Source organism: Aythya ferina (assembly GCF_964211825.1).
Source record: "Aythya ferina genome assembly, chromosome: W".
Taxonomy (NCBI): domain Eukaryota; kingdom Metazoa; phylum Chordata; class Aves; order Anseriformes; family Anatidae; genus Aythya; species Aythya ferina.
Window position 1 is genome coordinate 4,874,657 of NC_140313.1, and position 20,409 is coordinate 4,895,065.

The following is a 20,409-nucleotide window of genomic DNA, read 5'->3' on the forward strand; positions in this document are numbered from 1 at the left end:
TGGAGAACAAGTCCTACGAGGAGCGGCTGAGGGAGCTGGGCTTGTTCAGCCTGGAGAAAAGGAGGCTCAGGGGTGACCTTATTGCTCTCTACAGATACCTTAAAGGAGGCTATAGTGAGGTGGGGGTTGGTCTATTCTCCCACGTGCCTGGTGACAGGACGAGGGGGAATGGGCTTAAGTTGCACCAGGGGAGTTTTAGGCTGGATGTTAGGAAGAACTTCTTTACTGAGAGGGTTGTTAGACATTGGAACAGGCTGCCCAGGGAAGTGGTGGAGTCACCCTCCCTGGAACTCTTTAAAAGACGTTTAGATGTAGAGCTTAGGTATATGGTTTAGTGGGGACTGTTAGCGTTAGGTCAGAGGTTGGACTCAATGATCTTGAGGTCTCTTCCAATCCAGAAATTCTGTGATTCTGTGATTTCTTTCCTCTGCACTTCCACATAGCCTTTATTTGTTGTTTGTTTGTTTTCCTCCCTTTTTCCCTTTCCCCTTCCCTTTTCCCTTTACCCTTTTTTTTCCCTTTTGTTAAATTGTTTCATTAATAATAATCTTTCCTTTATTTTTTTATTATTATTATTATTATTATTATTATTATTATTATTATTATTATTATTATTTCCCTTTTATAAAATTATCCTTATCTCAGCCCGTAAGTTCTTTACTTTACTTCTTCTCTTCCTCATCTAAGGAGGGGGAGTGAGAGAGCGGTTGTGGTGTTTAGCTGCCTAGCACGATAAAACCACCACATGCACTTAAACAGTACCTCTTGAAAAAGGAAGTGTGAAATGTGTTCATCTAATTCTTGTCAGTATGGAACAATTCTAGGGCCGCATGGTATGATGAATGTGACCTTCTGTCTTACATACCCTTGTATAACCACAAGTCTAAGAAAAACGGAGTGGTTAATGTATATAGTTCTTGTATCTTGCAAAGGAATGTTTTAGCAATTCATGTCAATAGAGAGCTTGAAGGGAAATGTATTTGTAGGCTTTTCCTTGAAGTCTCTGATATCTGGGGGGGTTCAGAATAACTGCTAACTATTATGACTATTGCATGGGACGCTATGCAAGTCTCTGATATCTGGCCAGGAGATTAAGGAGACGGGGAAAGCTGAAGGGCGACTAAAAGACAAAGCTTGCAGGGAATGCTGCACAAGTCTCTGACATACAGCCAAGTTGGACAAAGGAGAAGGACAAGAGGGAGGAAGACTATGAGCCTTCAGCACGAGAGACCCCCAGAGACCCCCAGAGGGACCACCGGAGACTGATACACATGCTCCAGTAGGAGGGTTTGGATTCTGGAAACTAATTATAATAACCCTGTTTTTTCTAGAAGTAGTAATGAATATGTATTAGCCTAGGAGCATAAAAATCAGCTGCTTGATGTAACTGGTGTGCGTCTTGGTGGAGCAGAGACTCCCGGCACACCCAGCGCTGTTTGCTTACCTCTATTCCTTTAATAAATTGTAAACTTTGATTATAGTCCTATTTTGAAGACTGAGCCATTTATACAGAAGATAGAGAAGGAATTAGCCCGATAATTGATCAACATGCTTAACACCAGAGCTAACTTTGTTTACTCTTTTAGACCTGAAGGATGCCTTCTTTTGCCTTCCTCTCCATGAAGCCAGACAGAAAATCTTTGCATTTGATTGGAAAAGCCCTAAGAGTGGGTGCCAAACACAGCTCACATGGAAGAGGTTACCTCAGGGCTTCAAGAACTCACCCACTTTGTTCAGAGAACAGCTTGCAAAGGACTTGGAGACCTGAGAAGCCCTACCAGGAGAAGGAAGGCTGTTGTAGCACGTAGATGACCTCCTAATAGCCATCCAGACAGAAGAAGCATGAGTGACCTGGACCGTAAGCTTCCTAAACTTTCTGGGACAGGATTGCAGGGTATCGAAGAAGAAGGCTCAGGTGGTAAAGCAGAAGGTGATCTACCTGGGTTATGACGTTAGTGCCGGACAACGGACCTTGGGGCAAGATCGTAAAGAAGCGATATGTCAAACCCTGAAACCCGAGACAATAAAAGAACTGTGAACCTTTTTGGGAATGGTGCATATTGTGGATCTATAATTACGGATCGTTTTTAAAACTGCTGTATGTGCTCATTGCAAATGGGAACAGGGACCTCCAATGGACAAAGGAGGCCATGCGAGCCTTTGACCAATTAAAGAAGGCTTTAATGTCAGCTCCAGCTCTGGGATTTCCAGATGTAAATAAACCATTCTTCCTCTTCTCCCATGAGAAACAGGGGATTGCCCTGGGAATACTAGCACAGGACCTGGGCCCATATTGAAGGGCAGTTGCTTATATTTCTAAGCAGCTGGATGCTGCCGCCAAGGGATGGCACACAAGTTCACCTTGGGACAGAAAATAACTGTGCTAGTGTCTCACACAGTGTCCACAGTGCTGGAAGTGAAAGGTGGTCACTGGCTTTCCCCACAAAGGGTCCTGAAATCAGCAGAAACCAAGGGGAGCCAGTACACCATGACTGCCTGGAGACCATTGAAGCTACCTACTCCAGCCGTCCAGATCTGAAGGACACTCCTTTTGATGGTGTGGAAATATGGAAGCAGCTACGTCGTCAGCGGAAAGCGACGTGCTGTATATGCAGTTACCACTTGCAAAGACATAACAGAATCTGGAAAATAAACATCTATAGGGACTAAATAATGAGATTATTGGAAGCAGTTCAGCTGCCTGAAAAGGTAGCAATCATGTACATTAAGGCACACCAGAAGGTGAGCTCAGAATTGGAGGAAGGAAATGATCTGGCAGACAGAGAGGCAAAAGAAGCAGCAGAAGGTGAGGTAGCAACTGAGGGAGCCCTGATTGCAGACAGGCAAACTCCCCTTGAAGGTAAGCTTGTATATAACAAAAAGGATAGAAAATGAATCGAAAGACAAAAAGGAAAATATAACCAAGAGGGTTGGGCTATTACCAAAGAAGGGAAGGGGAAGCTAGTCATCCCCTCCAATTTATTGTGGTCACTGGTAAAGAAGCAACACTGTAAAACACATTATGGAATAGACGCTTTGTGTAACTATCTAATTGGAAAAATTATTGGCAGGAACTTATATGCTACCATCACTCAAATAACTTAACAGTGTGATCTTTGCCTCCAGACGAACCCCAAAAATACCCCCAAACCAAAACTGAGTCAAATTGGAAAAGGCCATGGGCCCGGACAACAGTGGCAAATTGACTTTTCTGAACTTCCAAGAAAAGGGGGGTGTCGATATTTACTGGTGTTAACAGATACCTTTTCAGGATGGCCAGACATTTTCCCCACTAGGACTGCCAAAGCCTGAGAGGTAACTAAGTCTTTTGTAGAAAAAACTTTGAAACCACAATGGGAAGGACTATACCAGGTGCTTTTTACTACCTTCACCACAATTAAGATCAAGGAACAAAGTGCCTGGATTCACCATTCTCAAGTGAAGAAAGCTCCAGAAGCCCTCTGGAAAGTAACGCTGGGTAACGGTGAATTGAAACTAAAGCTCGGTCGAGCAAAATGAGGACATTACGGTCAGGAGTATTTAGTAATATAATTTGCAGAAAAAATAGTTAGCAGAATTGTTTTATTTTTGTGGCTTATAGTTGTAATTGTGATTCAAGAATTGGAAGGTGCCTCTATGATAATAGAGAATGGTGAGTGGCCTTGGTCTGAAGCCGTAACAACAGAGGATAAGAGTATTAATGGAAAGTTAGCAATTGTGGTTATATGGTGAACAAATGGTGACCATTTATATACATTAAAAGAATGGCAAAAATTAGGAGAAGAATGAACACATCAAAGAACCATAGGGAATGAAATTAAAATAGGGTGCCAAATGATTAACAGCCCCTACAATCATCCTTATTGGCATTGGGAACTAGCCAATGGCAAGTCTCAAAGGTGTTACCGAGATGGGAAAAGGCTGAAGACCAAGACCACAAACTAATGATAGATGCACTTAGTATGGTTCAAGATAATGTATCCTTAGCTCTTAGTTGTATACAAGCACAGTCATGGATGCAGGCAATGGCTGCCTTGATCATTAGGGAAGGAAGTGAAGGCGTTTTCCCAGCTGAAGTCTGAAAGACTGTTTGGGACAACACCAATGATTTTGAGAAGTTCCAATCTTGGTGGATTCTGGTAAATTTTACCTATGATCCCATTGTTAACATGGCTACTGCCTTTGTGCTTACTATACGTAATGCCACAGTTTATGTTATCCACCCCATCATTGCACTAGGATTAAACCATGAGGAGACAGTGCTCTGTCCTTTGGAGCATAGAACATGGGCACAGAAGGAGAATGGGAAATGGCAGTCTGTAAATCTGGAATCATGTGTTACCCGGGAACAACAAGGATTTTATCTGTGAAAGCAACACAATTGATGCTCAGGACGTATATCTTGACACTGAGCAAGGTGTTTTCCACTTTGAAATTCATCCAAATACTAGTCAAAAGACTGTTCTTGTATATATTGGTCAAGGCTGTGTGTGTTTAAGAACTGCTTGTGCTTTTGTAGAAGTCCTTGATGAAAGTACATGGCAAGGCATTGAGGGATACATTTAGAGATTGGGAAGAATTTTTGTATTAAGTAAAAGAATTTACTAGATTTTCCAGAAAAGGGGGGACTGAAACATGGGATTAGAAATTAGAGAGTGATTGATTAAGAATGAATAAGTGCTACATTTGCAATTGTGGTAATAAAAATGTTGTTTTTGCAGAGTTACATTGTTTAAAGGTAAGGAATGTGGTATTGAGATATGCTTGCAGTGATAAGAAAACTTAGCAGGCAACCTTGTAAAACGCAGACAACCAGACTCCTTGGAACAATTAGACGAAAATCATGGTGTTAAGTCAAGTCAGATAAGTGAAGAAACATTACCACTTCAAAAGTGGTAATTACCACTTTCAGTAAAAAAGTCAAAAGAAATTTGAAATTTAACAGGCCGGCAACTGAAGGTCATGCACTGTCTGTGAAGCATCAGATAGATTGTGAACCTGGGTTACCCACTCAGTGGGGAAACAGGGGAGGGTCCTGTCATCAAAAAGTATATCAACTGTGTTTTGGAACTAGTAGGTGAGCACGACTTTGGTGGGACTTCCCCCCCGCCCCGTGCTGCCCAGCGCTGAATAAACATAGCTACTTTACAATCTTACTGATTGTAGAGTCAGTTTTCTGCGAGTCACTGTCACCACCAGCCTTCTGAAAATTCAGTAAATGAAAAATCTTCTAAATTTTCGCACAAAGAAAGGGACTGCTCAAACCATTGTGGCATAATGACCACATGGACACCAGGGTTCTTTTAGGTTCAGTAACTACTACTTCTTTATTGATGACATAGCTTCATTCTCTGTTACTGAGGGCCTAACTTCATCTCTTATCTAGGGCATAACTTCATTATCCGTGTTGCATCCCCATATTGAGGACAGGCTCCCTTCTTAAACTATTCACTCCACAGCAGTACTTTTCCACTAACCATTCATTGGTCAACAACTTTGCCCTGCAGCCCAAACACTCAGCAACTTCCATGCCTTAATGGCTGGAGAACAAGCAACCCCAGACTGCATGGAGTCTCGTGAATCACCCTTCTTTGTTCCCTCTAAACTCTTTACATTCCTGATGGCCTCATCATTAAAGAGTCCAAAAGAGTCCAATGTTATCACCACACTCCCACATGTTATGGCCACACTTCCACACACCATTACAGGCTAAACTTGTCATTGCTCCTCTGTTTGGAAAGCCCTTAAATTAAGAAAGGCTTGTAAAGCTTTCTTCAACAGAGAGGCGTGTGTTTGGTGATCTATCACTAGACTAGATCCACAGCTAACATCAAGTAATAGAAGACTGTAGGAATATCATGCTTCCTCCTCTACTCTCTCCCTGGAGTACTACAGGTTTAATGGCTTAATAAGCAGACATTTATTTCCTAGATATCATTTAGCACCAAAAGCAAATTCATAGTCCCACCTTTCTAAAGTTTCTCTTTGGAGATGTCAGCTTTGTGGGCATAGTGATTTCCAGGGATACTCTTTCAGCATTCTTGCATGAATACACATTTAATGTGCAAACTAATTCTAAACTTCCTCAGCATCAGAGATACTGAAAAGATTTGGCAAGTTGATTTGTAGCCTAAAGGCAGCATGTGATACATTTTTTTAGTGTTGCTGCTTAGCCCTGGCCTGACTTCGTAGAGTTGTAGAAAGGATCTCCCACTGAAAAGGGGTAAAAGTTGTGCTAGATTTGTTTTTTCATGGAACCATACTCCTCTCCTAGCCCCCTGCCACCGGGAGCTATAATGCTGCTATTTCAGAAAAAAAAAAAAAAAAAATCTGTGTTATATATGGAGTGGTAATTCGTGTCGAGAAAATGGTTGATATTAATAAAGAAGGAGGAGATGTGGGAGTGTGGCCATGGGGGTCGCCAAGCCCCATCATTGATGATAACATCAGACTCTTAATGATGAGGCCAACAGGGATGTAAAAGAGTTTAGAGGGAACAAAGAAGGGTGATTCAGGAGACCCCATGCAGTCTCAGGTTGCTTGTTCTCCAGCCATTAAGGCATGGAAGTTGCTGGGTGTTTGCTGTTGCCGGGCAAAGTTGTTTGACCAATGAAAAGTTGTTTTTGAAAAGGACTGCTGTGGAGAGAAGGGTATAAGAGGGGAGCCTGCCCTCAAGATAAAAAAGGCAACACGATGAAGTTATGTCATCAATAAAGAAGTAGAAAGAAGGAATGAAAAGGAACAGGCTAGAAGAACGGAGACCAGGATGGGAACAGGCACATTGATTGCCTCATGAAGATAGGTTCATCCAAACTCAGCAAACTGCTCAGAGAAGTTCGTATAGAAAGTCGCTGGAAATAGGCGTACCGGAGCTGGAAAGAAGCTCAAGCTGAGAGAAGCAGACCTGCGCACACAACTACCCCTTGCTGGTAAGCAGTTGTGCATAATGGGGAATCATACGTCCTTAGGAACAAAGACTGTCCTGGTAACCTTACAGCTTATTCTCCTTATTAACAATCGGACAGTTTATGAGCCTGAAATATGGAACCAAACTGAGGTCAAGGTGTGGGACCCTGCAACTAAAAATGGCAAGGTTGCAGTGGGATTGCTCGGCACCTGGCGAGCAGTCTCTGAGGCCTTAAAGAGCCATGTGGGACCACAGTCAGAAGCATGTGGTTTACCAGACAGTGAGGGAGCTGCAGGCTCCTTTACTGATCCTTCTGCTACACCATCGCCCCCCCCACTGCTACTGCCATCGCAGGCCTTTGCTGTTACGCCCCCTGGTGACCTGGACGTGCCTTTTGACCCAGGCCCTATTGGCCTTGAAAAGGAGATGGATATGTTTTTCTTCAATCTGGGAAGAACGGGATACATAAGTCCTGAAGGCCGAGTTGCCTAACAACTTAAAGCAAGACTTATTGTTCCCACAACTAGCTCTGGAATTCTCCGGTGTTTGTAATGAAGAAAAGGAATGGAAAATGGAGACTGTTAAGTCATGGAACTCAAAGGATTGTTTGTTACCTTTCCTGATTGTACATATGTATAGGCATACTCGGGTTTAGTATGTAAAAGCAATGTTAATGTTTGATGTTTGTGTGTGCTTTTTGGTGGAGCGTAGACTCCCCTCACACGCAGCGCTGTTTATTTGCCTTTTATGCTTTTTATATATTTTTTTTTTTAATAAATATTACTAAATTCAGAATGTGTTGAGACTTGATTTATAACATCTGCATGTTTTGGGTGGGATTCTGCCACCCACTAGTGAAGAAATCTTAAATTTCTGATGGGAGAACTAAATTTCTCTGCTATCTTATTGTCTTCTCCTATGTCTGTTTAAAATGACTGGATGGTCTGTGCTTCTTGAATCATTTTCAGGATGTTTCTGAAGACCCCAATTGAGTTTTCAATATGTATGAAATCACACTTTTCTCTTGACAACTGTGGGTGAAGTTAAACTATGTTATCTTCAGCAATATCCTTCTGTGTCAAGGTATACTACTGACTGAAAGTACCATTTTCACAGGAAACTCTTTTTTAAAATCGATTGAAGAAATTTTCTTCACCATAGCAGCACACCATGATGGGTTAGTCCAACAACACACTTTACCAACTACTTAAATCTGTCGGTGCTTTAAGAGAGCCAATAATATTCATGAACTGTTTCGATATGTTCTGATTTGAGTAGCCCAAGAAGCAGGCAATATTTCATCTCTTTTCTTATACCCTGAGCAGACAAGCTGCTGCTTTCCCTTTGCTTATTTAAATTGTGCTGGCCTTTAAAAATGTCCTCAGTGGGGGTACTGGGAGCCAGTGGTGGCAACCCCAGTCCAAAGGCAATGCTCAAAGCTTATGCCATCAACTTGCAAATCACAAAAACTAGTTAAAATTTCAGTTTCTTTTCTGGATCTCTCCTTTATTTGCATAGGCAACGTAAGTAGTTTTTTCTAAAATTGCAGCAAGGGATTTGTACTTGCTATTTTGTGCATGTGTAAGGAAGTTTAGGCAGATTCATTGCAATTCTTTAATTTTCTTTTAAAGAACCCCCTAGAGAGGTCAGATCTGTAATCAGAGGAGGACTAGCATAATGTACAATCAGAAAAGGTATCAATTGAAACATAAACATGGCAAAGTTTTCCAAATTCTGGCAAGTGTTTAACAAACAATACTTGAAATCTATTACTATTAATGTCCATGACTGGGGGAGCATAGTTGGAGTTGGTAATCCTGGTTGAAGTGCTCCCATACCTTCCATGACTTCATTATTTTTTCTCAGATCATATAACAGTCTCCATTTTCCATTCCTTTTCCTCATTACAAACACCGGAACAATATGTCTCACTTTAAGTTGTTAAGCAACTCAGCCTTCGGGCCTTACGTATCCTATTCTTCCCAGATCGAAGAGAAACATATCCGGTCTCCTTTTCAAGGCCAATAGGGCCTGGGTCAAAAGGCACGTCCAGGTCACCAGGGGGCGTAACAGCAAAGGCCTGCGATGGCAGTAGCAGTGGGGGGGGCGATGGTGTAGCAGAAGGATCAATAAAGGAGCCTGCAGCTCCCTCACTGTCTGGTAAACCACATGCTTCTGACTGTGGTCCCACATGGCTCTTTAAGGCCTCAGAGACTGCTCGCCAGGTGCCGAGCAATCCCACTGCAACCTTGCCATTTTTAGTTGCAGGGTCCCACACCTTGACCTCAGTTTGGTCCCATATTTCAGGCTCATAAACTGTCCGATTGTTAATAAGGAGAATAAGCTGTAAGGTTACCAGGACAGTCTTTGTTCCTAAGGACGTATGATTCCCCATAATGCGCAACTGCTTACCAGCGAGGGGCAGTTGTGTGCGCAGGTCCGCTTCTCTCAGCTTGAGCTTCTTTCCAGCTCTGGTGCGTCTATTTCCAGTGACTTTCTGTACAAGCTTCTTTGAGCGGTTTGCTGAGTTTGGCCGAACCTATCTTCATGAGGCAATCAATGTGCCTGTTCCCATCCTGGTCTCCGTTCTTCTAGCCTGTTCCTTTTCATTCCTTCTTTCTACTTCTTTTTGATGACATAACTTCATCGTGTTGCCTTTTTTATCTTGAGGGCAGGCTCCCCTCTTATACCCTTCACCCCACAGCAGTCCTTTTCAAAAACAACTTTTCATTGGTCAAACAACTTTGCCCGGCAACAGCAAACACCCAGCAACTTCCATGCCTTAATGGCTGGAGAACAAGCAACCTGAGACTGCATGGGGTCTCCTGAATCACCCTTCTTTGTTCCCTCTAAACTCTTTTACATCCCTGTTGGCCTCATCATTAAGAGTCTGATGTTATCATCAATGATGGGGCTTGGCGACCCCCATGACCACACTCCCACATCTCCCCCTTCTTTATTAATATCAACCATCTTCTTGGCACAAATTATTACTCAGTATATCACAGGCGTCATCAAAATGCAGGCAAGTAGCATAGTTATTCTGGTCTGAGTTACCCACTGGGACTGCCTACTGCTTTGCATTGACTGCAGGCAAGCCAGATGACTAGTTCAAACTGGGTGTCTAATTTTTGTATGGTTAAAGCCACGTGAGATGCACCCTGCCTCTAGTCTGTTAGATCTGCCTGTATCCAAGAGTCTTGAAGTTCCCAGGTCTCATGGGAACTCATGAACATCAATGAACTCATGGCCATGACCTGAGAAACCTGTTGTCCTGGGGGCTGGATTAGGAATTCTGCAGGAGCAGGTTCTGGTCTGAAAGGGAGGTGAGAACACAAAGGGCCTGAATATACCAGCACAGAGGCATGGTGCCCAGCTACTATCTCCAGGAATTCTGGGTTACCAAAGTCTTTTTTTCTAGCAGTTTTTCTTTTTCTTAGGAAAGATCAAAACACTTTTTTTTTTTCTCAATGTTCCAAACACTTTTTCTAACGCTTGTTTTTCACAGAAGTTTGAAATGTTTCATTTTCATTCCAAGTCAGAACAAAGATATACTTCAATGACTGGAAATCCTGCTATGAAGCAGAACGATCATTTTCCATTTGGCTTTCTGAATGCTAACAGAAGCCATCAGGAAAATTCACTTTAGGCTTCAGGTATCTCTTGGCTACTCAGAAATCATTGCTAGTGTTGTAGGCTTGCTTGCTCAGACGTATGTGAAACATTTTCTATGCATCTTATCACAAGCTTTGTGAGTGTGGCAGTAATACAAGGACTCATTTCAAAGTCTAAACATTTCACCCAAGGAATAATTGTCAGTGGACATTTCCACAACCCATTACAGAGGATTTTCATGAAGGAAGCAACACATTTAAGGTAAATCTACAATAATGCCAAAGTGAATGTGCTCCATGATTGAAAATATGTCATAAGGAGAGTGCAAAATCTGCCACCATGAAAGAGATCAAGGGATCATCTAAACCAGAATCTTATTTTCAGTAATGACCAGTCATGGGTGCTCTGGAAAGCATGTAAAAAACATGACCTTTCTTTCCTCCTGTATTCTGACAATAAGAGTTTAACAGTTCCCAGAAGGCAGTGGGCACATCAGAAGAGGAGCAGAACTTACACGGAAGAAGAGCTAGGATATTTTTCATGTCCTGGATATCATGGCAGACACGGGATTTGGCTGTTGCACTGGCATTTACACACCTATATCACAGGACTGCTAATTCTCAAGACATTTATATGCAAAATTGCTTGTGCTTTTTGGGGTGAGGCCATCATGAACCACAGCCTGGATTCAGCTTTCCAGGACCTGAGAACATTTGAATTCCAGGCATTCTTTGTTTCATAGAATCGTTGAATATCCCGAGTTGGAAGGGACCCATAAGGATCATGAAGTCCAACTCCTGGCACCGCACAGGTCTACCCAAAATTTTAGACCATGTGACTAAAGAAAGTTTGTCATTCTCTCTGCTCCCACAAACACAAAACAAATCTAGCTAATGCAAATATGATAATCTTTCCAGCAGCGGGTTTAAAGGGTGCACATATAATTAAGCCACTTTTCTATTTGGATTCGCAGTAGCTTCATTGACTCTTTGTTTATAAATTTATTGTTGTGTAAACATATATTTCAAAATGTGTGGTGTAAGATTTTGAGTCAAGCACTTTTTCTTGGTTCTCCATAAATTCATGTGGAATGAGATCTATCTTTCTTTCTCCCCTTTCCCCTCCACCCTCTCATATAATACAATCTGACCCAGTAGTTGCTGACATTGTTCCCAGCTACAGATTGCAAAGAGATGCTAAGCTGTGTGTTAATGGGGAGGGTTTTTTTGGCAGGCAGAGTTAGCAGAACTGGATTCATTAGAACTGTATTCAACAGCCTCCAAGCCTGCTCTGCTGCAGTACCTTATCTCCCTGCCATCCAGTGTTTCTCAGCCATGAGGTATCTTTCCTGGCTCAGTTGTCCCTTTCCTGCTCCAGTGCTGGTGCAGACTTCTCCATGTTCAGCAGTGAAGCTGCTCTCTTACAACTCTGCTCTGCAGGAGTCCCAGATCCTGCCTTCCCACCACTGGCTGCACCACGGCTGGCTCAGGCCTAGCTCAGTCCTGCCACATCTCAACCCAAACCCATGTCAAACTGCTCCTCTCCAGGCTAGCTCAGTGCTTCAGTGCATTGCTCACTGCAATGCCATGTCACTGAGCTCAGTATCACCTCCAGTATCTCTCATAGGAACAACTGGCATCACCCCTGGGACACTTCTATCCCAAACTGTCCCTTAGAAATGGTCCTTCTCTGCAGTTACATCCTTGAATCTTCTGCTCCCCTACCAGAGTCAGCAGTACATTACAAAGCTCTCAAAATTCTCACTTCTTTCACAGTTTGGCCCTGCTTTCCCCAGCTGCCACCCTAGTGCTTGGCTGTTAGGCCACCCGCCACTGCATGACTACCTGTCCTGCCCAGTTCCTTGACCTGTGCTTCAAGCCCCAGGAAAGCCAGTCCTGTTTCCATCCCAGATTAATTCTCTGCCTCTGAATAACATAACCCACCTCCTAGCACAGGCTTCTTGTGACCTGTCACAGTCTAGCTAGACCCTGGCAGCCCTTCACTGACTACCTGTCTCTGCTCCAGCAGCAAGAAACCTTCTCGCCAAATGCTTGCATTCCAGGTAGCACCAAAGGTCTTCCCTGAGCACCTCAGTACTATTTCACACCAGCACAATGCTTACGTGTGCCAAAGACACAGCTCATCTCATTAACAACATAGCATCTCACCACAAACCTTATTTTGTTTGTTTTTGGACATGCCTGGTTGTGACAGCACTAGCACTGATCCTTCATGTGTCTATGAACAACCAATAAACCAGCACAGGTCACTGGGATGTTTTGTGATGTTGTTCCATTGATGCTAAGAGCTAAGGGGAAGCTGTATAAGGGATAACACAAAGGGTCATGGCTGGGAGCCCTTCCCAATGCCTTCCTTCTGGCATGCTCCCTCCTTCCTCCAAAACCCATTGCATCCCATCTCTGGTGGGTCTCAGCCCCCTCATTCTCCTCACCAACCAGTGAGTGCTGCTCAGCACAGCGTACTGCTAGCCCAACAGTTCACTACTGGCCCCCTCTTTGACTTTGCTATCGCACCTTTTTCATGATACAGACACTGACCCCCAGCTGGACCCAGTCCCAGCAGAGGTTCCCTCTTCCAGCCCCCAAAATGGATCTGGTCACCTTGCTCCTTCCTTCTGGTGGCCTTCACCAGCAAGACCACCATTTTAGAAAACACTTACTGTAGGAGAAGCTGACAGCTAACACATCCTTCCACATCTCCTCTGCCACGTGGCTAGCATTTCCTGCACTTTGCCCTTTCTACCCCTCTCGGCCCCTTACCTGAGGTTGGTGTTATGGGGGCAGCCGCCAGGCCGTTCATGTTCAGAGCCGCCATCTGCTGCATCTGGGCTGCGGCAAAGGCTGTCATGGGGTTCAGGTAGCCACCCTGCGCCACCGATGCCATGATCGCGGCCTGCTGCTGCATCAGCTGGAACAAAGAGAGCAGGGAAAAAATACCACGCGATCACCAGCAGAACAGCCTGGGGAACCAGCACCAGGATGGAGGCCACACACCGGGGTGTGAGGGATCCCTCTGGTTTGAGATGTCAGCTCACCACATCTGTGGTACCCCCCCAACCTTGGCCTTCCTTCTCACTACAGGAGGTAAATTGTATCATTGCATCTTGGGGTCTTTATGGCCCCCACATCCCCAGTGTGTTCCCCTGTGTGGAGGCCTCCTGTGAGCTGGACTCAACACTCTGACTGCCAGGCCCTTCCTTGATGAGAAAGGCAGAGAAAACACTTTATATGTTCCTGAGCAGAGAGGTTTCATAGCTTATGTTGCTTGTATCAAAGCTCTGGGAAAACACTGGTGGCTGCTGAGGGGAGACCAGTGCATGTGGAGCAGTGAGGAGAGAGGATCCCCTCTCCAGAGCAGTAAGCTGAGCTAGTTCTCTGGGGATAACTTGACCCATTTTCATCTGGTGGTGAGAAAAATCACTCTTTCTCATGCTGCTGGGATTTCCTTATTTATTTTTTTTTCCAGAATGTCATCAAAATGCTGCCTCTTCTAAAGCACCTACAAAAGGCAGAAACAAGGAACCTGGGCTATATTTTCAGGCATTTTGCAGTAAGAGTTTTGGAAGAGAAGGGTGGAAAATGGGTAACTATGCCAGAAATGCTTCCTATATTAAAACCAGACTTTGCTATCATTAGTTTTCACTCTGAGCCTAATTCATGGACAGTGCAGTTCACGTGTACAGTATGGCTGCAGTAGGCCAGTAAAATGCTCCTGGTGTAAAGAAGACAGCTTAGATGAAGCTGCCTCTTGTCTCCCTTCCCTGGAGCTGTACAAAGAGCCAGACAAGGTACATCTGAGGTCCTGTGAGACAGTGTCCAACCCCCAGTAGTGACTGACGGTGGATGCTTAGAGAAAGGATGGGGAAGATAAGTCAGAATTATAGGACATGTTGTGAGGTTTTTTAAATAGATATATAGTAACCAAAAACCAAATCCTGATGCATTTCCTTGTTGGCTACTTTCTTGTTGTTGTTTTTTTGTTTTTGCTTTTGAGAGGTATTTTCAAATGGCCACTGAAAGAGGATGAGCAGGGACTGAAACCTCACTCTATTCATTCCCCAGCCTCTGGTAACATGATTTGATGATAACAGCAGAGAAGGAAACTATTTTTTTTATAAAGATTACAAGTGACTCATGTCTTTTCTGTCTTCAGGATGAGTTTTGATGCTCTCTGTAATTTTACTTTCTCTCCCATCAAGAAAACCCTCTGATGCTGTTGTTTAAGCACATGGGATATGTTTCTCAGACTTCAAAAGTCACGACAAAAAAGTCATGACAAAGTTGTGAGAAAGTCTGACAAAGTCATGACAAAATCTGTCCCTTACTGTTTAATATTGAAATATTAAATTGACTGTTCTTACATATACACACTGAAACAAATCCTTGAAATCACTTCTCTCACTCAAATGCTGAAAATTTCCTTGTCACCATCTGTGAAGAGACAAAATTAAAGGATGCTCTGCCACTGACCTGCTGTATAACCATGGACAAATTGCGTAAACTTGCCTTGGTTTCTCCAGCTATAAACTGAGGCACAGGATATCTGTCTCCCCATGCAGGGGTGCCTTCAGATCTACAGATTAGGAGTGCTGTAGTAGAGCTGAGTACTGTTATTTTTTGTAGCCTCATGCAGATTGGTGCCAAGGTGGTGGCTTCTCCTTTGACTGTTAATTACCCTCTTTTATTATACCCTGCATAAGACGCTTTCACATTTTAATTAGTGATATCCTGTTCTTTGTAATTACTGATGGAATGATTAGACAATCTTTTCTATTATAGCACAATGCTGATTCCCCTTTAAGGAGTACATTTGTTTCTAGGCATCATTTGAGTTTATTCTCCAAATGAGGCACTGAGCAGGTGATTTTATTAAGTATGCCAATGAAAGTGAATGAAAAAAGGGGAATCCATCCATCTTTAACACTGGATTGACTCCAGCACTGGGTGTACTGACCCATATCTCATTTTCTGTGCCAGGTATTTTCACCTGGGGACAGCTGAGGATATAATTGGCTGGTTGCAGAAATGATGGCCAAGATCTGTGCCTATAGGATCCATTTAACATTGCTGATCCAAGTAGCATCTCTGAGATGGATGCAGTTGCAAGGGCTGGGGTCAGTCCCAGTCTGGCCTTTGCTGACTTTTCTCTGTGTTCCTCCACACTCTGTGTTTTCTCTGTGACCTACAGCTGGTCATGTTGTCGTGGTTCCACTCGAGTGAACTAATTATAATAACCCTGCCTTTTCTAGAAGTAGTAATGAATATGTATTAGCCTAGGAGCATAAAAACCAGCCACCTGATGTAACGTGTGTGTATGTTGGAGGAGCCCAGACTCCCCGCACACCCAGCACTGTTTACTTGCCTTTTATTAACCCCAGAAATAAATCTTATAAAGCGAAATTGACTTGGAATGTATAACAGAGCCCAAATGTGCAAATGGCCATGTCATGGTTCATTCCCTGCTACTCAGTTTTTCTGAAATACCAAGGAAATGACAATCAGAAATATGGTATTAGCCCTGCTACGAAGTACCATGACTTCAAAATAGCTTCCTTTTCTAGAACAGATCAGAACAACTGATATGCATAACTGGTAGCATTTACCAAGTATACTGTCCTATTTTGGTCATTTAAATAAAATAATGCTATGGAGAACACAGTCTATATAAAGCAAATTTTTCCCTGATTTTGTAGGGCTAGATTTAATATATATGTATATATATATATCCAAAATAAATTTACAGTACAAATTGAATAAACACTGGAAAGAGCAATTCTTCCCTTCAGCACTACCTCAAATCATTTAGCAGAAAAACCCTTTCAGCTCCCCAGGAGCTGGAGCAGGGAGGCAGAGGTGAGCAGCTAGGTTTCATGGTCAGCACCATAGAGTCACTGCCACCCCAAAATCCCAAGGTGACCACTTCTGATTATGACTGAGATCTGTGCAGTGCTGGATGTGTTGCAGTTACTGTCTGCAGTTTAGAAGCCAAAGCCATTTGCACCTTTTCAGAGGGAGGGGAGCTGGGATTTACTGAGGGGAAAGGACTTGCTCTAGGCCAGAGAGCAAATGCTACCATTGTCTATTCTGCCTCTGTCCCCATCTGTCTATTTTCACTCATTAAATCTATGCCTGTCCCCTGCTGCAGGATACAATCAGTGCCATGACTGGAATTTGGTCAGGAGACTGTGGCTAACACTCCCACCCTATTTTTTATGCAAACTTGATTTATGACTTTGATCTTATTTTAAATAATTTAAAAATTAAATAATTTATACAGTATCTGTCACTTTCCAAGGCTCCTTCCTTTGTTCTTGCTTTGCTCTTCTGCATTTTCCCATCTTCCCAACTCCAGAAAAGTCATACAAAGTCACCTGGCAGTATTGTGTCTGCCTATTGCAGGGATCATCTCTACCTGGCAGAGAGACCTGAACCTGATCTTGTCTTGCAGATCCTTGTTATTTTTAGCCTAAGGAAAGGCACTTATGCTAGAAGCATCCATTCCGGGACTATGTCAGGAGCCCAGCTCCCTGTCCAGTCATGAATGTCCCAAAGGCCCACCGTCTAGGTTAGGTGTGTAAGATAGATACCAAAAGTTAGACATCACAACAATGCTTTGAATAGCTGACGTGTTCTCCCAGGGTGCTTAAACAATACTGCTTTGGGGAGTCAGAACTGTGTGTGCGCATATATCTGCTTTTCCATTTTAGTATAAACTAGCATGCTTCCATAAACCTAAAAGCACTTCTTTCAGAAGCTGCTATATTATCCCATGATCATTCCAAAGTTACCCCCAATGATGCACAGGGCAGAAGGAGCTTGGCCAAATGGAGCAAAGAGCCATGTCCACTGTTCAGCTCCATCTGTGTGGCCTAGCAGAACAGGAAAGTTATTTATGCCTTTAAAAACCTTCTCTGGGGCCAGACAACTCTGACATGGGACAGAGAACTAGCGTGAGCTAAATTCAGGGCCTATTTTGCTCCCAAAACTCAAAGGTTAGTTGTGTTTGGATTTAACAGCAATGGCTTAGATGCCATGGGAACTGTCTTGCATAGGTACACACATGGACTGGTTACTACTACAAGCAACTATTGCACCTCTGGAGCTTGTCTGGGAGATGCCCTCACCTACCCCAGGATGACACAGCTCAGTTTGCTCCCATCATTCAACTAACGAAGAAATCATTTGTTCCTCTTTTGCTGTTGTACTTGTCTCTCTGCTCACGTGTGCTTTTGTGCTTTCTACATGCTATTCCTGTCCCTGTGAACATGCATAGAGGCAATTTTTATACTTACTGCCTGTGCATAGGCACCATAGGCTCCAAACTGGATGGCCATGGGGTTGAACATGCCCATTTGTCCTGCCATTTGCTGCATGCGTCTCATTGTACGCTCCTTGTCTGTATCTGCAAACTTCACCACCAGTCTTGAAGAGGCTCCCTACAGGACAGGACACAAAAGGAGACATGCAAGGGAATTAGCCAGGTACACATTGGCTCATGCAATCCATACAGCACACGCAGACTAGGTAGTGCTGGATCCAGATGACAGAGGTTTTTCCCACACAAACTCTCTGGCCTTTTGAATTGGACCTCTGCAAGAGGCTGAGGGCATAAGGAAAAAAAGGACATTAAGGAGGATGAACATCTGAGGCCAGCAGCCCAGTTCCTAGTTTCCTCCAAAATTCAAACTTCCAGTCTGTCATAAATATACTCTCTGCAAAAGTTGTTGCCTTACTCTTTCAAACTGTAGAAAACCTTCTGGCCTGTTAGCTCTCAACAGAGGGCGAGGACCTGGGAGCAGCAAAATGTAGAAGCTTTTGCTGGAGTTATGCTGTGGGATTTGTGAATTGACGGAATGTGTTAGCTCTGTGCATGCCAGACCACTAAGATGGTCACGTTCTTCCACACTGTGGTGTCTCGTAACCCCTATGTCTAGTGCGAAAACCCTGCCAAGCCTTGGAGGCAGGATTCAGTATGCGGGGTAGGGCAGAAGTCCCCTCACCAAGCAGCATCTAGGTAGCACTATTAAATCAGGGGAGCAAAAATAGGACCTGATCGATCTGAGTTCCCCATCCATGAACAGCAGGGAATAGAGAGGCTACTACAAAAGAGCCCAAATGGCCAAATGTTTTTTTTTACATTTTTTCTGGGCGAGTTACTGTCCTGGTTTCAGTTAGCACAGAATTAATTTTCTTCCTAGTAGCTGGTGGAATGCTGTGTTTTGGCTTAGAATGAGAAGAGTGCTGATAACACCCCGATGCTTTAATTGTTGCAGAGCAGTGCTTATACTAAGCCAAGGACATCTCAGCCTTTGCTCTGTCCTGCCAACGGGCAGGCTGGGGGGTGCAGTAAGAGCTGGGAGGGGACAGACCCAGGACAGGTGACCCAAACTAGCCAAAGGGGTATTCCATACCATCTGACGTCATGCTAAACAATATATAGGGGTGGCTAGCCGGGGGGAGGGGGCCGGACTGCTCGGGGTTAGGCTGGGCATCGGTCAGCGGGTGGTGAGCAATTGCATTGTGCATCACTTGTTTGTACATACTATTATTACTTTCGTATTATCACCATTGTATCATCATTATTATTATTGTTATTATTATTTTGTTATTTTTTTTTTCCCTGTCTTATTAAACTGTCTTTATCTCAACTCACGGGCTTCACTTTCCATTTCTCTCCCCCGTCCCAGAGAGGGAGGGGGGAGGGTGAGCGAACGGCTGCGTGGTGTTTAGCTGCCGGTCGGGTTAAACCACGACAGTCTTTTTGGCGCCCAACGTGGGGCCCGAAAGGTTGAGATAACGGCAGATCTGATCAGAGTGTGTTAAACTAAAATTGGTGTAAGGATTAGACCTGCTTAATAGTCACTTGTCATGATGCTGATTGCTTTAATCACAACTCTGCTGCGCCTGTTTTCCAAATTGAGTATTATAGTACATTATTTTCCGTATTTGCTCTCTGTAGTGTTGTTTCTCCTCTCCGGGCCCTGGTTTCAGACCATTATGGTACTAAGTGTTATAGCAATGGCTTATGAGACGATAAAATATCTGGTCATGACTCTAACTTGGTATTTATACTCAGTAACATCGTGGACTCTGTACTTTGGAAACAGCATCTTGGGAACTATTAGCAATTATACCTATTGTTTTTCTCCATTAGAGAGTCAATCTGTGGAGGGGAAAGGGGAGGATATTTTTCCTTACTTGCTTACTTTCCCTTTCTCCTTCACCACCCCTGTATCCTCCTGGGTCACTCTGCCTTCCTCCTTCACCACCCTCTTATCCCCTGAGCTTGTCACAATAGCTCTCCAAGATATTGAATATTTCTGGAATACTCAGAATACCATAGTCTTGTTGTTCTGCCTCATGAATGCACTTCAGATTCTGCTTAAAGTTAAACAACTACTTATGAAGCTCATCCGGAGATCTGCCCGGAGGCAGTATAGTTGTGGGTGGCAGGGAGTATGGGTGGATATGGGCAGGCATCTAGAGCAGTTGGCACCCCCAGTGTGTTGGAAATTCACCCCTGAACAATGGCAAAATCCTCAAAAACTGGCAGAATGCTTGAAAAAAAGGTGTAATGATTCTGGCAGTTCCAAAGTAACACAAATTATTGTAACGTGCTGGGGCCTGGCTCATGCCTATCGAGCTGCCATTGATACTGCTGTCAACTTAGTGACAGACCCTGCGGCCACTCCAAACCCTGTGACAGATCCAACGGCCACTGTGACCCCTACGGTGGATTCTGCAGCCGCTCCAGTCCCAGCTCCTGCAGCCGCTCCAGCTCCAGCTCCTGCAGCCGCTCCAGCTCCAGCTCCTGCAACTGCTCCAGCTCCAGCTCCTGCAACTGCTCCAGCTCCAGCTCCTGCAGCT

The 20,409-nt window shown here is 43.8% G+C and overlaps 1 protein-coding gene across 5 annotated transcripts in view; it reads right to left on the minus strand.

Annotated features, from left to right (window-relative positions):
- The window catches only part of LOC311426322 (CUGBP Elav-like family member 4), a gene marked incomplete at its 5' end in the record, with an annotated part of 354,690 nt that overhangs the window by 115,154 nt on the left and 219,127 nt on the right, over window positions 1–20,409 (minus strand). For all 5 annotated transcript variants that reach the window (XM_084502752.1, XM_084502753.1, XM_084502750.1 and 2 more), the window contains 2 exons: window positions 13,303–13,450; window positions 17,835–17,978. In XM_084502752.1, the coding sequence (XP_084358878.1) occupies window positions 13,303–13,450; window positions 17,835–17,978 (292 nt within the window). The remainder of the gene's footprint in view (window positions 1–13,302; window positions 13,451–17,834; window positions 17,979–20,409) is intronic.